This window comes from Ailuropoda melanoleuca, chromosome 2 (assembly GCF_002007445.2).
Source record: "Ailuropoda melanoleuca isolate Jingjing chromosome 2, ASM200744v2, whole genome shotgun sequence".
Taxonomy (NCBI): domain Eukaryota; kingdom Metazoa; phylum Chordata; class Mammalia; order Carnivora; family Ursidae; genus Ailuropoda; species Ailuropoda melanoleuca.
This window is the reverse complement of record NC_048219.1, coordinates 98,194,969-98,213,421: the sequence shown is the minus strand read 5'-3', so window position 1 is coordinate 98,213,421 and position 18,453 is coordinate 98,194,969. Positions and strand designations below refer to the sequence as shown.

General features: G+C 43.5%; 1 protein-coding gene across 17 annotated transcripts in view; it reads right to left on the bottom strand.

The window, feature by feature from the left end:
- CLASP1 (cytoplasmic linker associated protein 1) overlaps nt 1-18,453 on the bottom strand; it is a 264,159-nt gene that overhangs the window by 213,140 nt on the left and 32,566 nt on the right. For all 17 annotated transcript variants that reach the window (XM_019802321.2, XM_034654388.1, XM_034654392.1 and 14 more), the window contains exon 2: nt 15,437-15,916. In XM_019802321.2, coding sequence (XP_019657880.1) covers nt 15,437-15,631 — 195 coding nt within the window. In that variant the 5' untranslated portion in view covers nt 15,632-15,916. The remainder of the gene's footprint in view (nt 1-15,436; nt 15,917-18,453) is intronic.

Below are 18,453 nucleotides of genomic sequence, written 5' to 3'. Positions count from 1 at the left end.
GAGCCGAAGGCAGACGCTTAACCACTGTGCCACCCAGGTGCCCCTGCAAAGCAAATACTTCTAATTCACTTTTGGCTTCACTCAAGCAAAATCATCCTCTTTTCTCTCAGCACCCACCAAGCGTCCATCAGGCTAGTGTGAACCCACCCAAGCCCTTTCCTATTCTTGCTGGAATGTATACTGTTTTGTTCTTCACTATGATCGGCTGGGTCAGGTTCATGCTCATCTGAGTGCAATTTCTTCCAACACTGGAAACTCTTGACGGCGTTCCATGGCTCACTGACACACAGCTAGTGACTTGAAACTTCTCCCTCACCACAGCCTGGTAGAGGACCAACCACCCGAAGACACACTCTAACCTGTGGTATTTCCCGGGGGGGGGTGGATAAATGTCCCTAAGGTGAATTTGATATGCCCCACTGGAGATGACTGCTTGTTTCCAAAATAGGTTTTAAAAACAAAGAAAGAAAGAAAAGGTAGGGTGTATACTCCACAGTCCATTTTAGTACACATCTGAACGCAAGGACAGACCTGGGCCAGTGAACTTTCACCTACTACCCTGCAAAGACACACAGCCAATGCTCCCTCCAACTACAGTCTCCTGCAATGAAGTTGCTCTGCAACCGGACTGACTCCTCTGTGGCTTCCCTTTCTGCCAGCGTCTGGTTGTTCTGGAACAAGTTAAATCCATTACAGGTAACCAAGGGCAGGCAGTGACAGTGCTGGATCAGTCACAAAGAAATGAAGAAAGAGTATCACGTCGGATGCTATAACATAATCGTAAAGCTGACAAGTCTGCAGCACTGTGTGTCCAGCACTGTGTGTGTATCAACTCCTTCACCCTCATGAGAACGCCCTGAGATCAATATTGTCACCATTTTACAGATGAAAAACTGAGACCTACAGAGGTTAAGTAACTCACTCAGCATCACAGAGTTAGTGAGAGGAGTTCTAACCCACGCAATCTGTCCCCCAGATTCCAGGCTCTTCACTTTTCCATATACCTTGTCTATTATTTTACAGAGCTGAAGCCACTCCCCTGAAGAAAAGAGGGTAAAGAAGAGTATCCCTAGGAACTGATGAGTGGAAGCCCCAACGTTACCAAGGACTTCCTAAACATCTCTGCAGCTTGGGAGCATTTGCCAGCAAGTTACAAAAAACAATGACTGGAATAGCCAGGGTAGGCCATGATGTCCGAGGATATGAAAGCAAGTGCCAAAGGAAGATTCTAGAACACAGCTCCCCAGAGACTAAGCACATTAGCTCTCCTTTGTCAGTGTTCCCATTTCCAGAAGGGCATTCCCTGCCCTAACAGGGTATACCTAGTTTTGGAGATGGCAAAAGAAACAGATAAATTTTCCCTAAAGAGAGGAATCAAGATCTCATTCTATAAAAATAAATCCTTCCACCAAGGCACTGGAGGTTTCTCTTCGGAGCACAGAAAAACACGATGAGCTCAAGATGGCTTTCTGTTCTGCCACCTTCAACCTGATCACTCCACTTCCTCCTTTATCAAGGATAACAGTCTTGGGCAGAAAGTAAACAGATGTGTATCTAATACGAGTAAAGCTGACCTGTGTAGAGAACCAACCCTTTCGGGCACACTACAGTATCCTTAAAAAAGAAAAAAAAAAAATTAATGCCTATTGTATTATATATTTTTTTAATTCCAACAATGAAAAACATAAGCAGTAAGTACACATTCCCTTATAATGCTTCCCCTCCTCCTTAAAAATATTCTATTAATAGTTTGACACATGTCATATCAGATTTTTCCTTGGAATTCTAGCACCAAAATGCCAGTGTTTTTACAGTGTAATACCATCCTTTCTGTATTTTAAAAATATGAAGTCTGAATTACTTATGTTTTAAAGTCCATATAGAGTTAAAGCATAAATGTTAAAGCAGCAGATAATTCTCTATGTAAATCAGTATATAAATGATGCACATACATAAGGTCTTCTTGAACTAAAGCAGGATTAGGGGGACAAAAGCCCATCTTTTGTCAGCTGTCCTCAGTGTGTGCCCATGTTTCCATTGTGCCCATATCCACCTGTGCTTTGGGGCCCTGTGAGTCTAAATTCTCCTCATTCATTTTACATGAAGAGCTGCAGAGTGAAGCAACAGAGTGGCAAACACAGTCAGCCATGGATGGCCCCTGGGGCTGGGCTGACAGCAGGCAGCACAGCTAGTCCCCGAGCAGCCCTTACTGTGAAGAGCACTAGCTTTCGCCCACCTGCTCTGAATGTACTTCTCCCAAAGCGGCATCACCGGGCAAAAAGACTAATTCTGGCTAAAGTAAGTTATCCTAGAGGAGGAAAGGTCTGGTCCTAAGAGAATAGATCTGGACCTGGAGAGAAAAGAGGGGAGCAGAGGATCTAGCCCCTGAGCACAGGGAAGTGGTCCAGATCCAGGGGAGGGCTGGAAATGAGGCCCGGAGCTTTCTTATCCTGTTTCCTAATCCCCTTACTATATCCTCCTCTTAATATCTGCAGCAACTTCCCTTCCCTCTTAAATTTAAAATGACTTAAGAGCTCTAACAGAAGTAAACGCCCCAAACTGGTTCTCAGGAAAATATAAGTGATGAATTAACGTTAGAGGCTCACCTTCACTTGCTCTAGGTCCCGTTTCCTTAGTCACTACAAGACACCCCAAGGAGGGTCTTAGACACACAGGCAGGTGGTAAGTGCACACGTGAAATGTTAAAGCAGCTTATAACTATGTACATTACACATAAATGATTCAGACTTCAGATTTTTTGAATACAGAAAGAATGGCTTTAGACCCATGATGACATTGGAATTTTGGTCCTGTGATTCCAAAAACCGTAATGATAACTGCAAAGGGTAAGTGCTCAGTTTGAAGGGGATGAAACTGATAGAAAAGCTCTCACTTGAAGACAGAGCTAAAAGCCCGAATAACACAGGGTCATCAAAGAGAGAAGCAGCAGAGTGTGGTACATGCAGAGAGAACTAGGCCAAGTGTGGTAGGACGCCGCACATTCAGGGGGCTCAGGTTGCTCACGCCCGACCCAGGAAGCAGAAGGCTCAATGGGGTGCCTAAACACACACAAATGGTAAGAAGGGGGGCGTCTGGGTGGCTCAGTCAGTTAAGTGTCTGCCCTCGGCTCAGGTCATGATCCCGGGGTCCTGAGATCGAGTCCCACATCAGGCTCCCTGCTCAGTGGGGAGTCCGCTTCTCCCTCTGCCCCTCACCCAGCTTGAGCTCTCTCTTTCTCTCTCTCAAACAAATAAAATCTTTTTTAGAAATGGTAAAAAGAACTGTGAGACAAACTGGGGCACCTGGGTGGATCAGTCAGTTAAGCATCCAATTCTTGATCTTGGCTCAGGTCATGATCTCAGGTAATGATCTCGGAGTTATGAGATCAAGCCTCAAGTTGGGCTCCATGCTGAGCAAAGCCTGCTTAAGATTCTCTCTCTCTCTCTCCCTTTCCTTCTGTCCCTCCCCCACCTCGACTGCTCTTACAAGGCTTGTGCTCTCTCTCTCAAAAACCAAAAACAAACAAACAAAACAAAACAAAAAAACAGGCGCCTCTGACCCCAACGTTTAAGCGTCCGGCAGAGCCCTGCAGCCTCTCAAGCAATCCAAAACACAAACTTCTGACAAAATTCATAATGCCCCCAGTGGTTGCACACAGAGGCCACTTGCCCCCAGCCAAACTTCATTCCTTTAGGGCAGCCTGTCCTCCTTACTCCATCCTTTGACATGAGGGTTGCTGAGTGGGGGCCACCATTTTCTTACACTGCCACAACTCCCCAGCCACAATGACTGGGTCAAGGGTTTGGGGATGTAATACAAGCTGAGGAAAGAGAGACTCTTTCTTCTGGTGGTAAAGCTGCAAGATGTGAGCCGGGCCCACACTGGACATGAGTGGGACACAGAAGAGAAGCCATCAGCCAGACAGCAGTAGAGACCTCCCCAACCTAAGTCCCCATAGTAATCTCAACCTGGGCCAGTGATCTGCCCAATACTACTGCCCTTTTTCAGCTTAAACCGGTTTGAACTCAATTCCTGTTCACTACAAAGTCCATCTGACTCCCTTCCCATGATCAGAAAGACTAGTATCAGTTCTTCTCTTCACAGAGCTGTTTAAAAAAAAAAAAAAGCCTTAGAATCATATGCAGAATCAAGTAAGATTATAACCTCTCCCTCACTGACCAACAAAAACAAAATTACTATCTACTGGTGTTACTTAGCGTCTCTCAGATTAGCCCAGTTAAGATGAGCTGACATTTCACAAGAGGTGTGAAAGCACTTGGGAAAAGGAAAGGAACATTCTAAATAAATGGATTATGATGGGTTTTTTCCTCTCACAACTCTCCTGGGAGATAAATCAATATTATTCTCATTCTGTGTAGGAAAAAAAATAAGCTAACGGGAATAAAACAACAGAGAGGGAGACCAATTTCTTTAATCCAAAAAAGTGGACTCTACCGAGGTGTCAGGACTTCCTCCTCCGAACTACAGACATCTTCTCTGCACATGTTTCATACATCCAGACAGAACCTTTTCTCATCAACCTTTTTTTTTTAAAAGATTTTATTTATTTATTTATTTATTTAACAGAGAGAGACAGCCAGCGAGAGAGGGAACACAGACAGGGGGAGTGGGAGAGGAAGAAGCAGGCTCCCAGCGGAGGAGCCTGATGTGGGGCTCAATCCCAGGACTCTGGGATCACGCCCTGAGCCAAGGCAGACGTTTAACGACTGAGCCACCCAGGCGCCCCTCTCATCAACTTTTTAAAGGGGAAATGAGATTAACAAGAATAAAATTATTTACTTCACATCCTCTTAAGATCTGCTCTTACCTGAAAGGTCAGATACAGAAGAGAGACTATCCAATGCTGCTCTGGCTACACAGAGGTATCTTTTGTCCATGCCAAAGGAAGACTATCCAAAGGAACAGTAACACCCAGGGGTGGTACAGACACACTCTTGTGCCGCTGCAGGGCAGGCAATGTGGCCCACTCCCACCCAGCAATTCATGCTGAAAGGCTTTCATAACTTTCAACACACACACACTCACACACACACATAAGAGGGCATGAACGTCACGATGCTTTTAACAAAAAAACTAGAAACTGTGTAGGTGGTAGCAACCAACTATGGATACAGAAATGATGGCTAACCATTTATAGAAGAGAATAATACACTAAAATTATATTAACTCATAAGTGACCTAATGTATTGAGTTGAAAAAACGATCATGACATACATTTAACAAAAAAAAAAAGTTCACGAAATAGCATGTGTAAGCTAAATAAAAGAAACTAGACATAAAACACACAAAGAACACATGTAGTATAATCAATCTTACATAAATATTCTTTCCATTTTTTCTACCAATATAAACAATAAAACAGTTATGGAAAAAGACTAGGAGCGATTTTCAGTTTTTTTCATTAAAACTTTGTATTCAGAAGTTTCACTAGTTGGTTCTTGTTCATACAACAGGCACATTTCACTTTTACTATAGGAACAACAACATTCTGTAGAATGGGAATAAACACAACTCATCATATAGTTCCTATGTCGTGATTTAGTAAGGCAGCTGATGGAAGGCACGTAAGAGTTTCTGGCACATAATGGGCACTTACTAACTGGTAGCTATTGTATTAGTCCACATTAGCTGTGGTTTACTGATTCATCCGCCTCATTGTCGGCTCCACCTTCTCATCCCAGCTGTTTTTCTGTTTTGACACTCAGTTTAGGATTTCTTCTATTATATGTACCCTTATTTAAATTTTAGCTTTCTAAAACAAACTATTAAAAATTAGAAGAGCAATTGAAGCCCTCCTTGAACAGGGGTCCTCAACCAATGGATTGGTTTTACAGGTAGGTTTTTTTTTTTAATTGTGTAATGCCAGTTTTGTTTTATTTTTGTTTGTTTGTTTGTTTTTTAGAATCCAGAATGTATTTTATTTTATTATTTTTTTGGCTTTTTTAAAATTAACATATAATGTATTATTTGTTTCAGAGGAACAGGTCTGTGATTCATTAGTCTTATACAATACACAGCGCTCCCCACAACACATACGCTCCCCAGTGTCCATCACCCAGCCACCCCATCCCTCCCACCCCCCTCCACTCCAGCAACCCTCAGTTTGTTTCCTGAGATTAAGAGTCTCTTATGGTTTGTCTCCCACTCTGGTTTCATCTTGTTTCATTTTTTCCTCTCTTCCTCTATGATCTTCTGCCTTGTTTCTCAAATTCCACATATCAGTGAGATCATACGATAACTGACTTTCTCTGATTGACTTACTTTGCTTAGCATAATACCCTTTAGTTCCATCCACGTAGTTACAAATAGTAAGGTTTTCATTTTTGATGGCTGCGTAATATTTCATTGTATATATATATATACAACACTTCTTTATCCATTCATCTGCGGATGGACATCTTGGCTCTTTCCATAGTTTGGCTATTGTGGACATTGCTGCTATAAACACCGGGGTGCAGGTGTCCCTTTGGATCACTACTTTTGTATCTTTGGAGTAAATACCAGTAGTGCAATTGCTGGGTCGTAGGGTAGCTCTATTTTCAACTTTCTGAGGAACCTCCATACTGTTTTTCAGAGCGGCTGCACCATCTTGCATTCCCACCAACAATGTAGGAGGGTTCCCCTTTCTCTGCAACCCCACCAACATCTGTTGTTTCCTGACTTGTTAATTTTAGCCATTCTGACTGGTGTAAGGTGGTATCTCATTGTGTTTTTGATTTGTATTTCCCTGACGCAGAGTGATGTTGAGCACTTTTTCATGTGTCTGTTGGCTATTTGGATGTCTTCTTTGCAGAAATGTCTGTTCATGTCTTCTGCCCATTTCTTGATTGGATTATTTGTTCCTTGGGTCATGGGTAGGTTTTAAACTCACCCTTAGAATCCTCGGCCAGCAGCTGCTCTGCTCTTTATCAACAGTGCAGCAACGCAAGGATTTGTATCTTACTACAAAAGATCCGAGGCCTCTGCACCAGGCCCAGGCCAACAAGGATTACAGGAAGGGATGCAACCTCAGCCCCGCGGCAAAGCTAACCAGTAAGTCCATAATATCTCCATCACCTTCCTTTCACTGACCACATGCTACAGTGTGAAGCACGACTGGCACCTTACGTATACCGGCTCATTGAATCCGCACGATAATGCTGTGTAGCAGGTATCACCACACACCCATTTTACAGATGAGGAGAGTTACCTGCTCAAAAGTCGAAGTGGCAGAGTCAGGACCGGAATCCAGGCTGTTCATATTCAAATCTTAATTATTTCCAATATACTTTGATGCTCTTGCATATATATAAAGATGTATTTAGGAAGAAATGCTATTAATTACATCCATCAAGCATTCCATTTTTACTCAACAATCCACAGAATATTCTTTTCTCTCTCTCTCTTTTTTAAGAGTTTATTTACTTTTGAGAGAGTGAAAGCAAGAGAGATCACAGAAGAAGACAGACAAGCAGACTCACCACTGAGTGGAGAGCCGGATGCGGGGCTTGATCTTAGGGATCCTGAGATCATGACCTGGTCAAAATCAAGAGTCAGACGCTTACCAGACTGTGCTTGTCAGACTGTGCCACCCAGAAGCCCCAGAAATCTTCTTGAAATAACTCTTACTGAGGTGTTTTTACTTTTGCTTAGTACCACTCACTATAGATTTTTTACTTACAACAGAGACATCTATCTTCTTAAAATATACCCAGAGAGGATTAAAAATACACTTACTTTGATAAGGACTGAGTAACACATGGAACTGTTGAACCACCACACTGTACACCTGAAACTAGTATAACACTATGTTGACTACACTGGAATTAAAATAAAATAAAATAATAAATGAATGAATGAATGAATGAATGAATGATTGCCAGAAGCGTGGTGGGGTGCAGGGATGAGCAAAATGGGTGAAGAGGAGTGGAAAGTACAGGCTTCTAGTTATGGAAAAGAATAAATCATTGGCATAAAAGGCATTCGTGGGGAATATAGTCCATGATACTGTAATACTGTTGCATGGGGACAGACGTTAGCTACACTTGTGGGGAGCACAGCATAATGTATAGGGAAGTTAAATCACCATATTGTGCACCTGAAATGAATGTAGCATTGTATGCCAACTATACTCAAAATCTTTTTTAAATAAATAAATGTTTCATAAAATGTAAATGCCTCAATCAATCAATCAATAAAATATACCCAGAGGAAAGCGGCTCTTGTAACCACTGGACAACACTGCAGGGAAAAAATGAACAGCCTCTGAAAGGAGGCATGGCTTGATGGCAGCACCGACTGGACTGCCAGAAAAAGAAACAGAAGTCACTTCATCTGAATCTAATAATCTTTTCTGGCTCTCCTCTCAAGGACACAAGGGGGGAAATAAAAACCTCAATGAAAGCCAATGTTGTGGAGATAGAGGCCAGGGGAATGAGAAGAACCTCCCTTATCTGTCACACCTTCCCTCCTGCCCATAAAGGGCACCTGATCCAGGGCAGAGGTAAACACTGTCCTCTGTAAAGAGGCTTAAGGAAAGACTAAATTTACGGTCTGCAAGAGATGGTGCTGCCCAGAGGGAGAAACAAGAAAGGAAGACAGGCTTCTCTGAACCTTTAGGAACTCATTCCTTTTGATTCTTCATGACCCTATGTAATTCTACCTCTCCATCTTGGCCTCTCCAACTAACAAACTCTAGCATTTTTTTTTCTTTGTCTCCACTCTACAACATTTATAGACACCCCTATGATGCAATTTAATGGTTAATGATACCCTATCCTAACACTGTGCACTGTCCTCTCACCTGCCTTACCTGCCCTCCCCCACCCCCAACCCAGTTAGACCATAAGGACCATTATGGCAGAGAAAAAGGAAGCCCTAGGTTAACAGAGAACCTACAAATTTCATATACAAAGCAGCGTGGCACACACCTTGAGACAAGAGTGCACCGGGATGAAGTCCACACATCCCAGGTTTAGACAGAGGTAGACTGCCCGGGTACTGGTAGTCAAGGTCAGGGCGGGGACTGGGCCCGATTGTCCTCACTGGACACCCTGCCCCCAGTGCAGTATCTGGCACATCATAAGTGCTTAATTAACTTCCGCTGTTGCATAAGCACCTGGGGTCAAGTCCCAAAAACTTTAGTTCCTAGCTCTGTCACCTTGAACAAGTTACTTGACTTAACCTGAGCATCAGTCTCCTCATCTGTAGAATGACAGAACACCATCTACCCCATACGGTAATTAGAAGGTAAAAATGAACACATATTTAGCACAATTTCTGGTACACAGTAAATGTCCCATAACCATGGGTTATCATTATTATTCTCCAATACTAAATACGGGTCCACAATCACTTATCCAAAACTCTGGCAGCCAGATGTGTTCTGGAATACCAAATTTTTCAGGTTTTACAAAAGTATAGTGCACACAGTTACATACCTAGGACAGGAAACATACACAAAGAATGGAATCTATAGAGAGAGGGGGTGGAGAATGTATATATATTTAACAAAATCTGGGGCAGCAACCCACAATCAAATATATGAATACCTATGTGGTGAAACACACCCTGAGCAGGTAAGTAAAGAGGCCAAGTAGTTTCATGTCAGTTCCCTGTGCGTCAAAGGACAAACAAAAAACACGAGGTTTGGGGGCTTCGGGGATTTTGGAACTGTGGAGAAAGGACGCTGGGACTATGCTCATGAAAAGCACCTGGTCCGCACTGAGCCCACTAAATGTGCAGGTGCCCACACTGTAAGGGTGCATGGGGCTGCGTGGTACCGCACCGCCTGGCTGAACAGAAGGGATCATTCACTGGCAAAGCTGCACAGCATCAGTGTCCCTCAACTCCCTCCAGCTGCGGGAGCCCAGGCAGCCTCTCTGGGTCAGACTGATCTCCTTTTATCCCTTCTCATCTATAGAAAGGGGGGGAGGGGACAAGAGTGGCTGGAGATACATACAAAAATCTACTCCACCATCCTTGTTCTTCAAGTTTTAATAAAGGAAGAGACCAGATCAAGGAGGGCAACCATATTCAAAATTTGGGGGTTTACTTTTAATGTGTGAGTTACTGAAAAAGAATCCTCATGCACAAGAAGATTCTCCCCTCTCCTCTGTGTCTCCCGCAGTCACTGGGACAACAAAGAATACTTACTAAGTGCTCCCAGGTTGAACAGCACCCCACGGTGTAGCCCTCTGGTGTTCTGACATACGAGGGCCTTCTTTGAATAACTGATTCCTCAATCCCCAAGATGACTTCTATTACACAAGAAAGTCCAAAGCCAACTCACAGTAGATGATCGGTGACAGGCTAACAGAACGCAAACTGATTGTAATATGAGTCTGAATGAGAGAGGGCTAAAAACGGCAAGATTTCTCAAAATTCAGATAAGGTGCTCCAAAAACAAACCATACTCTATTTAACCTATACCAGTAGCTCTCCCCATCCCAAAAGTCACATGCAAATTATAAGCCTTATTCTTCTGCCAGATGACTCATGAATGGTTCCCACCACTAAAGGAAAAGTACTTACGGGGGCACCTGGGTGGCTCAGTCAGTTAAATGTCCAACTCTTGGTTTTGGCTCAGGTCATGATCTCAGGGTCATGAGATCAAGCCCTATGTCGGGCATCAAACTGGGTGTAGAGCCTGCTTAAGATTCTCTCTCCCTCTGCCCCTCCCCACCATGCTTTCTCTCTCTCTCTCTCCCTGGAAGGAAGGAAGGAAGGAAGGAAGGAAGGAAGGAAGGAAGGAAAGAAAGAAAGAAAAGAGAAAGAAAAAAAAGAAAGAGAAAGAAAGAAAAAGAAAAAGAAAAAGAGAGAGGAAAAGAAAGGAAGGAAGGAAGGAAAAGTATTTACACATAGTAGGTACCCAATGTTCTAGTTTGGGGGCTGGAAAACTACAGCCCATGAGCCAAACTGGTCCTCCACATTTCTATAAATTAAGCTGTTTTGGAACACAGCCATACTCATTCGTGTGTTGCCTGTGGATGCTTTTGCACTTGAATGGCCCGAATTTGTTAAATATCTGTGAGAAATCCATACCGCCCACCGAGCCTTAAATATTTATGACATGGCCTTCAAGAAAGTTTGCAAACCCTGTTCTGAAGGTTCTCATAATTCTGGGTGATCTCAGTTATCTCATGTATAAAATCAGGGTACCACCACCTACCTTGCAGGGGCATTGCAAAAATTAAATGAGATAAGACAGGTAATATCCCAAAAACATAGTAACTAAGCAATAAAGGGTAGCTGTTAAACTGCAATTAATACCAAATACAAATTTGTTTACCAAGCTAAGAAATAATCAAATGTAAAATGATTCAAGCCCCAGCCAACTATTTTTTTAAATAAGACATTGCGTTGACATTCATCTATATTCTCTGTTAAGGAATAACAATATCCAAGTACTACTGTTTTGAAAGCCTAAAATTGTTTCCCTTTTCAACTTCTTTTTAGACCTTAATTTAAAAAAAAAAAAAAAAGAAGCCAAGCTGCAAAGTTTTAACACAAACTGAATCCCTTCAATCCATAATATAGAAAACATGTCAAATAAAACATAAAATGCACCTGAGGCTCTAATGAGAAATCCTGATCTATGATTAAAGTGGGGGAGGGGGGTATCTGGGTGGCTCAGTCAGTCAAGTGACTGCCTTTGGCTCAGGTCATGATCTCAGGGTCCTGGGATCAAGCCCCGCATCAGGCTCCCTGCTTAGCGGGGAGTCTGCTTCTCCTTCTCCTGCTGCTGCTCCCCCTGCTTGTGCTTTCTCTCTCAAATGAATAAATCTTTAAAAAGGAGGGGGGCCCTAAAAAGTAAGTTTCCAGATTTTGGTAAAGCTACCAGGACTACTTGCCCAACAGTCTAAGTGCCTGAGTTCACTCATGGAACCAGTATTTGTTGAGCACCTTCTATGTTCCAGGCTCCAGGCTCCAGGTATGCACAGGGCTCGATGTCACCACACTGAAGAGCTTAAAAAGAAAGGGGGTGCTCAGCACTGTGCAACATTAGAACTATGCGACATGACCCCAACTGTAAAGTCACCGGTATGAAGCTGTATGAGATATTAGAGCTTGGAGACTCCCGTTATCTGTTCAAACACTGGCACTGCACAGACAGGTAAAGCGACTGGTCCATGATCACATGCAACTCAGTAGCAAAACCCATCTTCCTGACTTCTTCACACCAAGCTGTCTTCCTTAGAAATTACTTCGAGAGGGGCGCCTGGGTGGCACAGTGGTTAAGCGTCTGCCTTCGGCTCAGGGCGTGATCCAGGCGTTATGGGATTGAGCCCCACATCAGGCTCCTCTGCTATGAGCCTGCTTCTTCCTCTCCCACGCCCCTGGCTTGTGTTCCCTCTCTCGCTGGCTGTCTCTATGTCTGTCAAATAAATAAATAAAATCTTTAAAAAAAAAAAAAAAAAAAAAAAAAAAAAAAAGAAATTACTTCGAGAAGGGTCAAGTCTTAATCTTTCACACTTCAGGAAAAAACTACCCAATCTTCAAACCTTGGATTCCTCCAGGCAGTGTTCTCATGTTCTTCTGGCTTCCCACCGAATTCTGTGAGTCTCTGCTACTGCTCCCACTATACTATACTGTAACCCTTGGCTTGCTGATCAGTGCTCTCCCTCCCCACTCCCCCTGGACTAGGAGCTCCTCAAAGACAGGAGCCAGTCTTGATAACAACTGCTAATATCCCAATGCTTGTTATGGGGCAAGCATGGGACAACTAGATACACCACCTCATTTATCTTTTCTTGTTGTTGTTTAGATATGCACTTTATTTTTTATTTAAATTCAATTAATTAACATATAGTGTATTATTAGTTTCAGAGGTAGAGGTCAGTGATTCGTCAGTCCTATGTACTAGCCAGTGCTCATTACATCAAGTGCCCTCCTTAATGTCCATCACTCAGTTACTCCATCCCCCCACTCTCTCCCCTCCAGAAACCCTCAGTTTGTTTCCTATGATTGAGTCTCTATGGGCCATCTCCCTCTCTGGTTTCGTCTTATTGGATTTTCTCCTCCCTTCCCCTGTATTCCCGTTTGGTTCTTAAATTCCACACATGAGTGAAATCATATAATTGTCTTTCTCTGACTGACTTATTTCCCTTAGCATAATACCCTCTAGTTCCATCCATTTCATTGCAAATGGCAAGATTTCAATTTTTTGATGGCTGAGTAGTATTCCATTGTATATATATACACATCTTCTTTATCTATTCATCTGTCGACGGACATCTGAGCTCTTTCCATAGTTTGGCTATTGTAGACATCACTACTACAAACATTGGGCTGCAGCTGCCCCTTCGGATCACTGTGTTTGTATCTTTGGGGTAAATACCTAGTAGTGCAATTGATGGGTCATAGGGTAGCTCCATTTTCAGCTTCTTGAGGAACCTTCATACTGTTTTCCACAGTGGCTGCACCAGCTTGTATTCCCATGAACATACACTGTCTCATTTAGTGCTCATAATAACTCAGTTATTTCAACACTGTAGATGAGGGAACTGAAGCCCGAAGCCGAAGCCGTTAGAGGTTAAGAGAGCTCACACGGTATAACAGACTCTCTGTGTTACCTATTTAACATCCATGTTACCTATTTAACATCCATATTACCTCAGTCCCATCCCTAACGTCCTCCTTCAACCCATAATGTATAAAGCACGAGTTTTACATATTAACAGAAGTCTGATATTGCTCAGAGGTCTGATGTTGCACAGTTAGTACATTATGGTCGAAGCAGAGCTCTTTGTTTCATCATCTGCCCTTACTGGACTGGACACTTAGGGAGTGCTTGTTCACTCATGGAACCAGTATTTGTTCAGCAGGAGTCCAAGAGTATTCAAATACCCCCTCTCCTTCACATGGCCATATGCTTCACTCAAAGGAGGCTGGACTCTTCTTGAGATCAGGAGGTCAAGCATGATGGTGGAAAACAATCATCGACACTCATCCATTTTCCAGCGATGCTATGGTGGCCATGCAAAGCCATTCTGGCCAATCTCATGTCAAAAGGTCTGCCGGGGAGCTTCTGAGAAAGGTTTCCCTCCAAGTGAAAGTCACAAGCAGACACTGTTCTTCCCTGGACATTGCCTTAGCTACTGCAGACTTCTTAAACTCTAAAGAAAATTACTCAATCTCCTAATAGCAGTTTGAAGCCAATGAGTCAGTCTTCAGTTACTCTCAGTCAAAAGCATCGCAATGTGCACAGAGTGGTGAAACTGGGATTCCAACCCAGACTAGGTGACTTTACAGCCCCCAACAATGGGGCGATTAGACCCTCTATCACCTCCCCTATCTGTAATACTCCCATCACCCAGCACCAAGGCGGAGCACCTAAGCAGTACTTGCCACCCACAGCTAAATGAACGAACAGATGAATGAAACAGAAATTAAGCTCAGCTCTTAAAGACAGGATAAATTTTATATGCAATTGTAAGTAAAATATCAGGGTCCTAGGTAACACCGTTAACAAGTATAAAGCCTGCTAACTCTTAGATGAGAGCAAGGTTTAATGCATCTGGAAAACAAGAGTCCACAGTAGAGCAAAAAAAGAAATCTTGTAGGCACCAGTTTCCTAGTCCAAATCGATCTCAGAAGACTAAGCCAATGAAAAGCACAAGAGATTCTGTTTCCTGTGAACCGCTTTCCCAGTTTCTATAGCACCTATTAGGAGTCATGCCAAAGTCCTACTCTTCCATCCCAATCTTGCCCCAAAGAGAGGGGAGGGGGACAGGTAGAGAGGATGAGACCTCTGCAGTACAAGTCCAGTCCAGGTTTTCGTCACAAAAGCTCAATCCCTGAATGGTAAAATGGTCAACCTTCAAAACTCATTCGGGTCTTGGGACCCCCACCTGCACCCCCTACCCACCAAGGGCACACAACCCACCTAAATCTTTAGAACCTGAAGGACATCCTCCAGGCCATGATACACAAGTCACAGAAGAGTTCTTGGCAACCCATACAATTTCTGGCCAGGTACCTAGGCCGACTTCAAGACAGTGACCTGAAGGTAGAATGCTCCACACGCTATCACCAATTCCATCCCCCACAGGAAACCAGTGAAGACGTTTGCAATTCATGAAGGGCCACTCACCAACATCTCATGACCCTTTCAGTGCAAGATAGAACATTCACTTTAACTTCAAAGCTACAAATGATTATAAATTTTCTGACATAAAAGCCTCTCTTTATCTGTTCACTTGGCCTTCTCTCAAAATGCTAAAGCATAAGGATTTTTCGATCTCCAACAAGAATTAAAGAAAACCCTACTTGCTCCAAGATGAAACATCCAAAAGCCACAACCTGAGCAAGTGTCTTACTGGAAACCAAGGAATCATGTTGATTGGTCCCGAAGGAGTCTTTTTCCTAAGGACCAATTCTGACCCACCAAGGCAGACCAACCACCTACAGGAGTGCCTTCTAAACCACAGCTTACCTTGTAATTGCTCGAGTTCACCCAAGAGGTAGCAAGCCCATCCACAAGTTTATCTAACATGGTCTGGTCATGTTCAAGGTCAGCAGACTTCTGTTTGTCTGAGAAATAGTCTATAAGTTCTTGGCCAACCTGCAGTCGTTTGCCCACATCCTTCTGCAACACCTGTGCCAGGCAGGACTCCATGCGCGGCTCCATGGTGGAATTCAAATCCAGATCCAGCAGAAGCTAGAGGGCAGTCAGGGTGACACCCTCCCAGTAAACGTACCCGGGAGGTTGCCTCTTTGTTCGCTGAAAGTTACTAAGAGCCTGTGTTTCAAAGATGCAATCCGGGGAATGGCAACAATGCACCATGTGTGTCTGAAGAGCAGCTGGCAGGATATTAAAAGTCCAATTTAAATAACTAGTAGGAGATAAAGGAGTGAGTGGCCGAGTGAGGTTCTACTATTGGGTCTGAAATTCTTCATAATTCAGCAGTCCATTCTGAAAAGGGAAAGAGAATGACAAATCAGCACAGATAACATAACATCCAAATGGTATGAAACATTAAATCAAAGACAAAGCAATTCGCGTTGCAGAATCATTTATAATCACAAGTGGAGTGAGAAGCATGAACACTTGGCAACCATATCAGAATAACATAATTATTATTTTTACCAGGAAGAACATGGAAGCCCAAAGCAAACAGCCGACGAGCTACACAGTTGGTAGGCTGATGTTTTTCACAACTTTCCAGCTTGTAAATTAGCCAGTCAGGAAAGCAATCTTCTGCTTCAGCCAGCATATTTATTTGGAGCTTAAATTTTGCTTCCCACCAAAACCTAACACCACTCTGCGTGTGAATCACTGGAGGCACTATAGCTTATTGCTTTACTCGGAGTTTTCTAAAACAAAACAAAACAAAACAAAACAAAACAAAACAAAACAAAAAACCAAAAACCCCCAGTGCTGGAAATGCGGCAGGCTCCACAGAAACACCAATGACCAAGGTGGCCAGCCTGGTAACATGAAGCAAAGACAGCACGTCCATCAGACTTCTTGCTCAATAGCTTGACAACAGAAGGAACAGTCGTCCCTGCCTCCTCCTCCCTCCACAAAGAAGAGGGAATGATGGAGGGAGAAATGGGAACAAGCTCACATGCTGATCACTTATGGACAGGATTCTCAGCTGACAATGGCACCATTCGGACCTGGTGTTTTGTTATATATAAAATCAGGAGATCTCAAGATCATGTTACGGGAAAGTTGTACCAAAATTGTTTTCATTAGACAAACTCAGTAAGCTGAACAGTTAATCTGTAGCTGCTGGAGAAATTGCACCCATCTCTTTCTAGCTTCAATTTCTTCTCTTGAGTCTTTTCATTCCAACCTAAGAAGACTCACAGAAAACCTGTCTTCAAGATGCAGCACCTCCCTGACGTCGTACTAAATAGAACTGTTCCTCCCACCACCAGTCAATCCCAGCTCTCAGGGGTTCTAGCAGGTAAATATGAACTTACACATCAAGTAAAATTACAAGTCTGTGCAGAGGAATTCTTCCCCTTTCTAACATCACCTCATCTATCCCTATCCTCAGGATAAAGAGCACAGTGCACTTCCTGAATTCCAGAATTAGAGACTTCTGACACCAACAGGAATCATTTAAGTCGAGTCATTCAATGAGAAGGACCCTCCTTCAAAAGCCCCTGACACACGATTACCCGTCTTCTACATGCATGGGGCTGGGGGCAGGACAGCATTTGAGAAGACTCACTACCTCACATAGCAGAGGAGAGAGCTGCTTTCCAGTCATTTCCATACCCTGAAACTGGTCCCTCCTTCATAAGAAGGATCTTCAAATACATAAAAGCAGCTATTAAGCTATTACCCTTCATTCCAATTTTTAGTCCAAACAAAATAGCCCCAGTTCCTTAATCAGCTCCCATGCTGGTCTAAAGTAGGCATCAATGATAAAGGAAAACTGGATAAACTAACAGAATCTTTTCTTTCTTGGTCCCATTATTAGCCCAAGAAACACATCAAACAAGGGTGGGCTTGTAGTGGATTAAAAATGGCCACAAATTCTTTGTTTCTTTTCCCCCACCAAGGAGGGGACTTAGCTCCCTCCCACAGAGACCCAAGGTTGGCCCTGTGACCTGCTTTGGCCAGTGGAAAGTCAGCAAGTGCAAAAGGAAGCAGAGACTTGATAGGCAAGCACTGCGGCTCGGCCTTTTAGAATGCCGCCCTGGGCCTGCCACACAGTGAGGAAGCTTCTGGAACCTGGAACCGGAGAGGCCATGTGGAAGAGAACCAACACGCCCCAACCAGTAGCCAGCAGCACTGCCGTACTTGTGAGTGAGTCCATCGGGAATCACTTAGCCCTTTCAGTCATCATCTGACTGCAGCTACACGAATAAGTCTAGAGACGAGCAAAAAAACTACCCAGCCAGGGGCGCCTGGGTGGCACAGCGGTTAAGCGTCTGCCTTCGGCTCAGGGCGTGATCCCGGCGTTATGGGATCGAGCCCCACATCAGGCTCCTCTGCTATGAGCCTGCTTCTTCCTCTCCCACTCCCCCTGCCTGTGTTCCCTCTCTCACTGGCTGTCTCTATCTCTGTCAAATAAATAAATAANTTTAAAAAAAAAAAAAAAAAAAAAAACTACCCAGCCAAACCACGGAATTATGAGAAATAATATTTCATTGTTGTTTTAAGCCACAAAGTTTGTGGTGGTTGGTTATACAATGACAGATAACAGATGTACCCCGCCTTCCCCTAAACATCTATCTTTCATTCTCAGTGAAAAGAATCTCCTGGGGCGCCTGGGTGGCACAGCGGTTGAGCGTCTGCCTTCGGCTCAGGGCGTGATCCCAGTGTTCTGGGATCGAGCCCCACATCAGGCTCCTCCGCTATGAGCCTGCTTCTTCCTCTCCCACTCCCCCTGCTTGTGTTCCCTCTCTCGCTGGCTGTCTCTGTCTCTGTAGAATAAATAAATAAAAAAATCTTTAAAAAAAAAAAAAAAAAGAATCTCCTACCCTTTACTC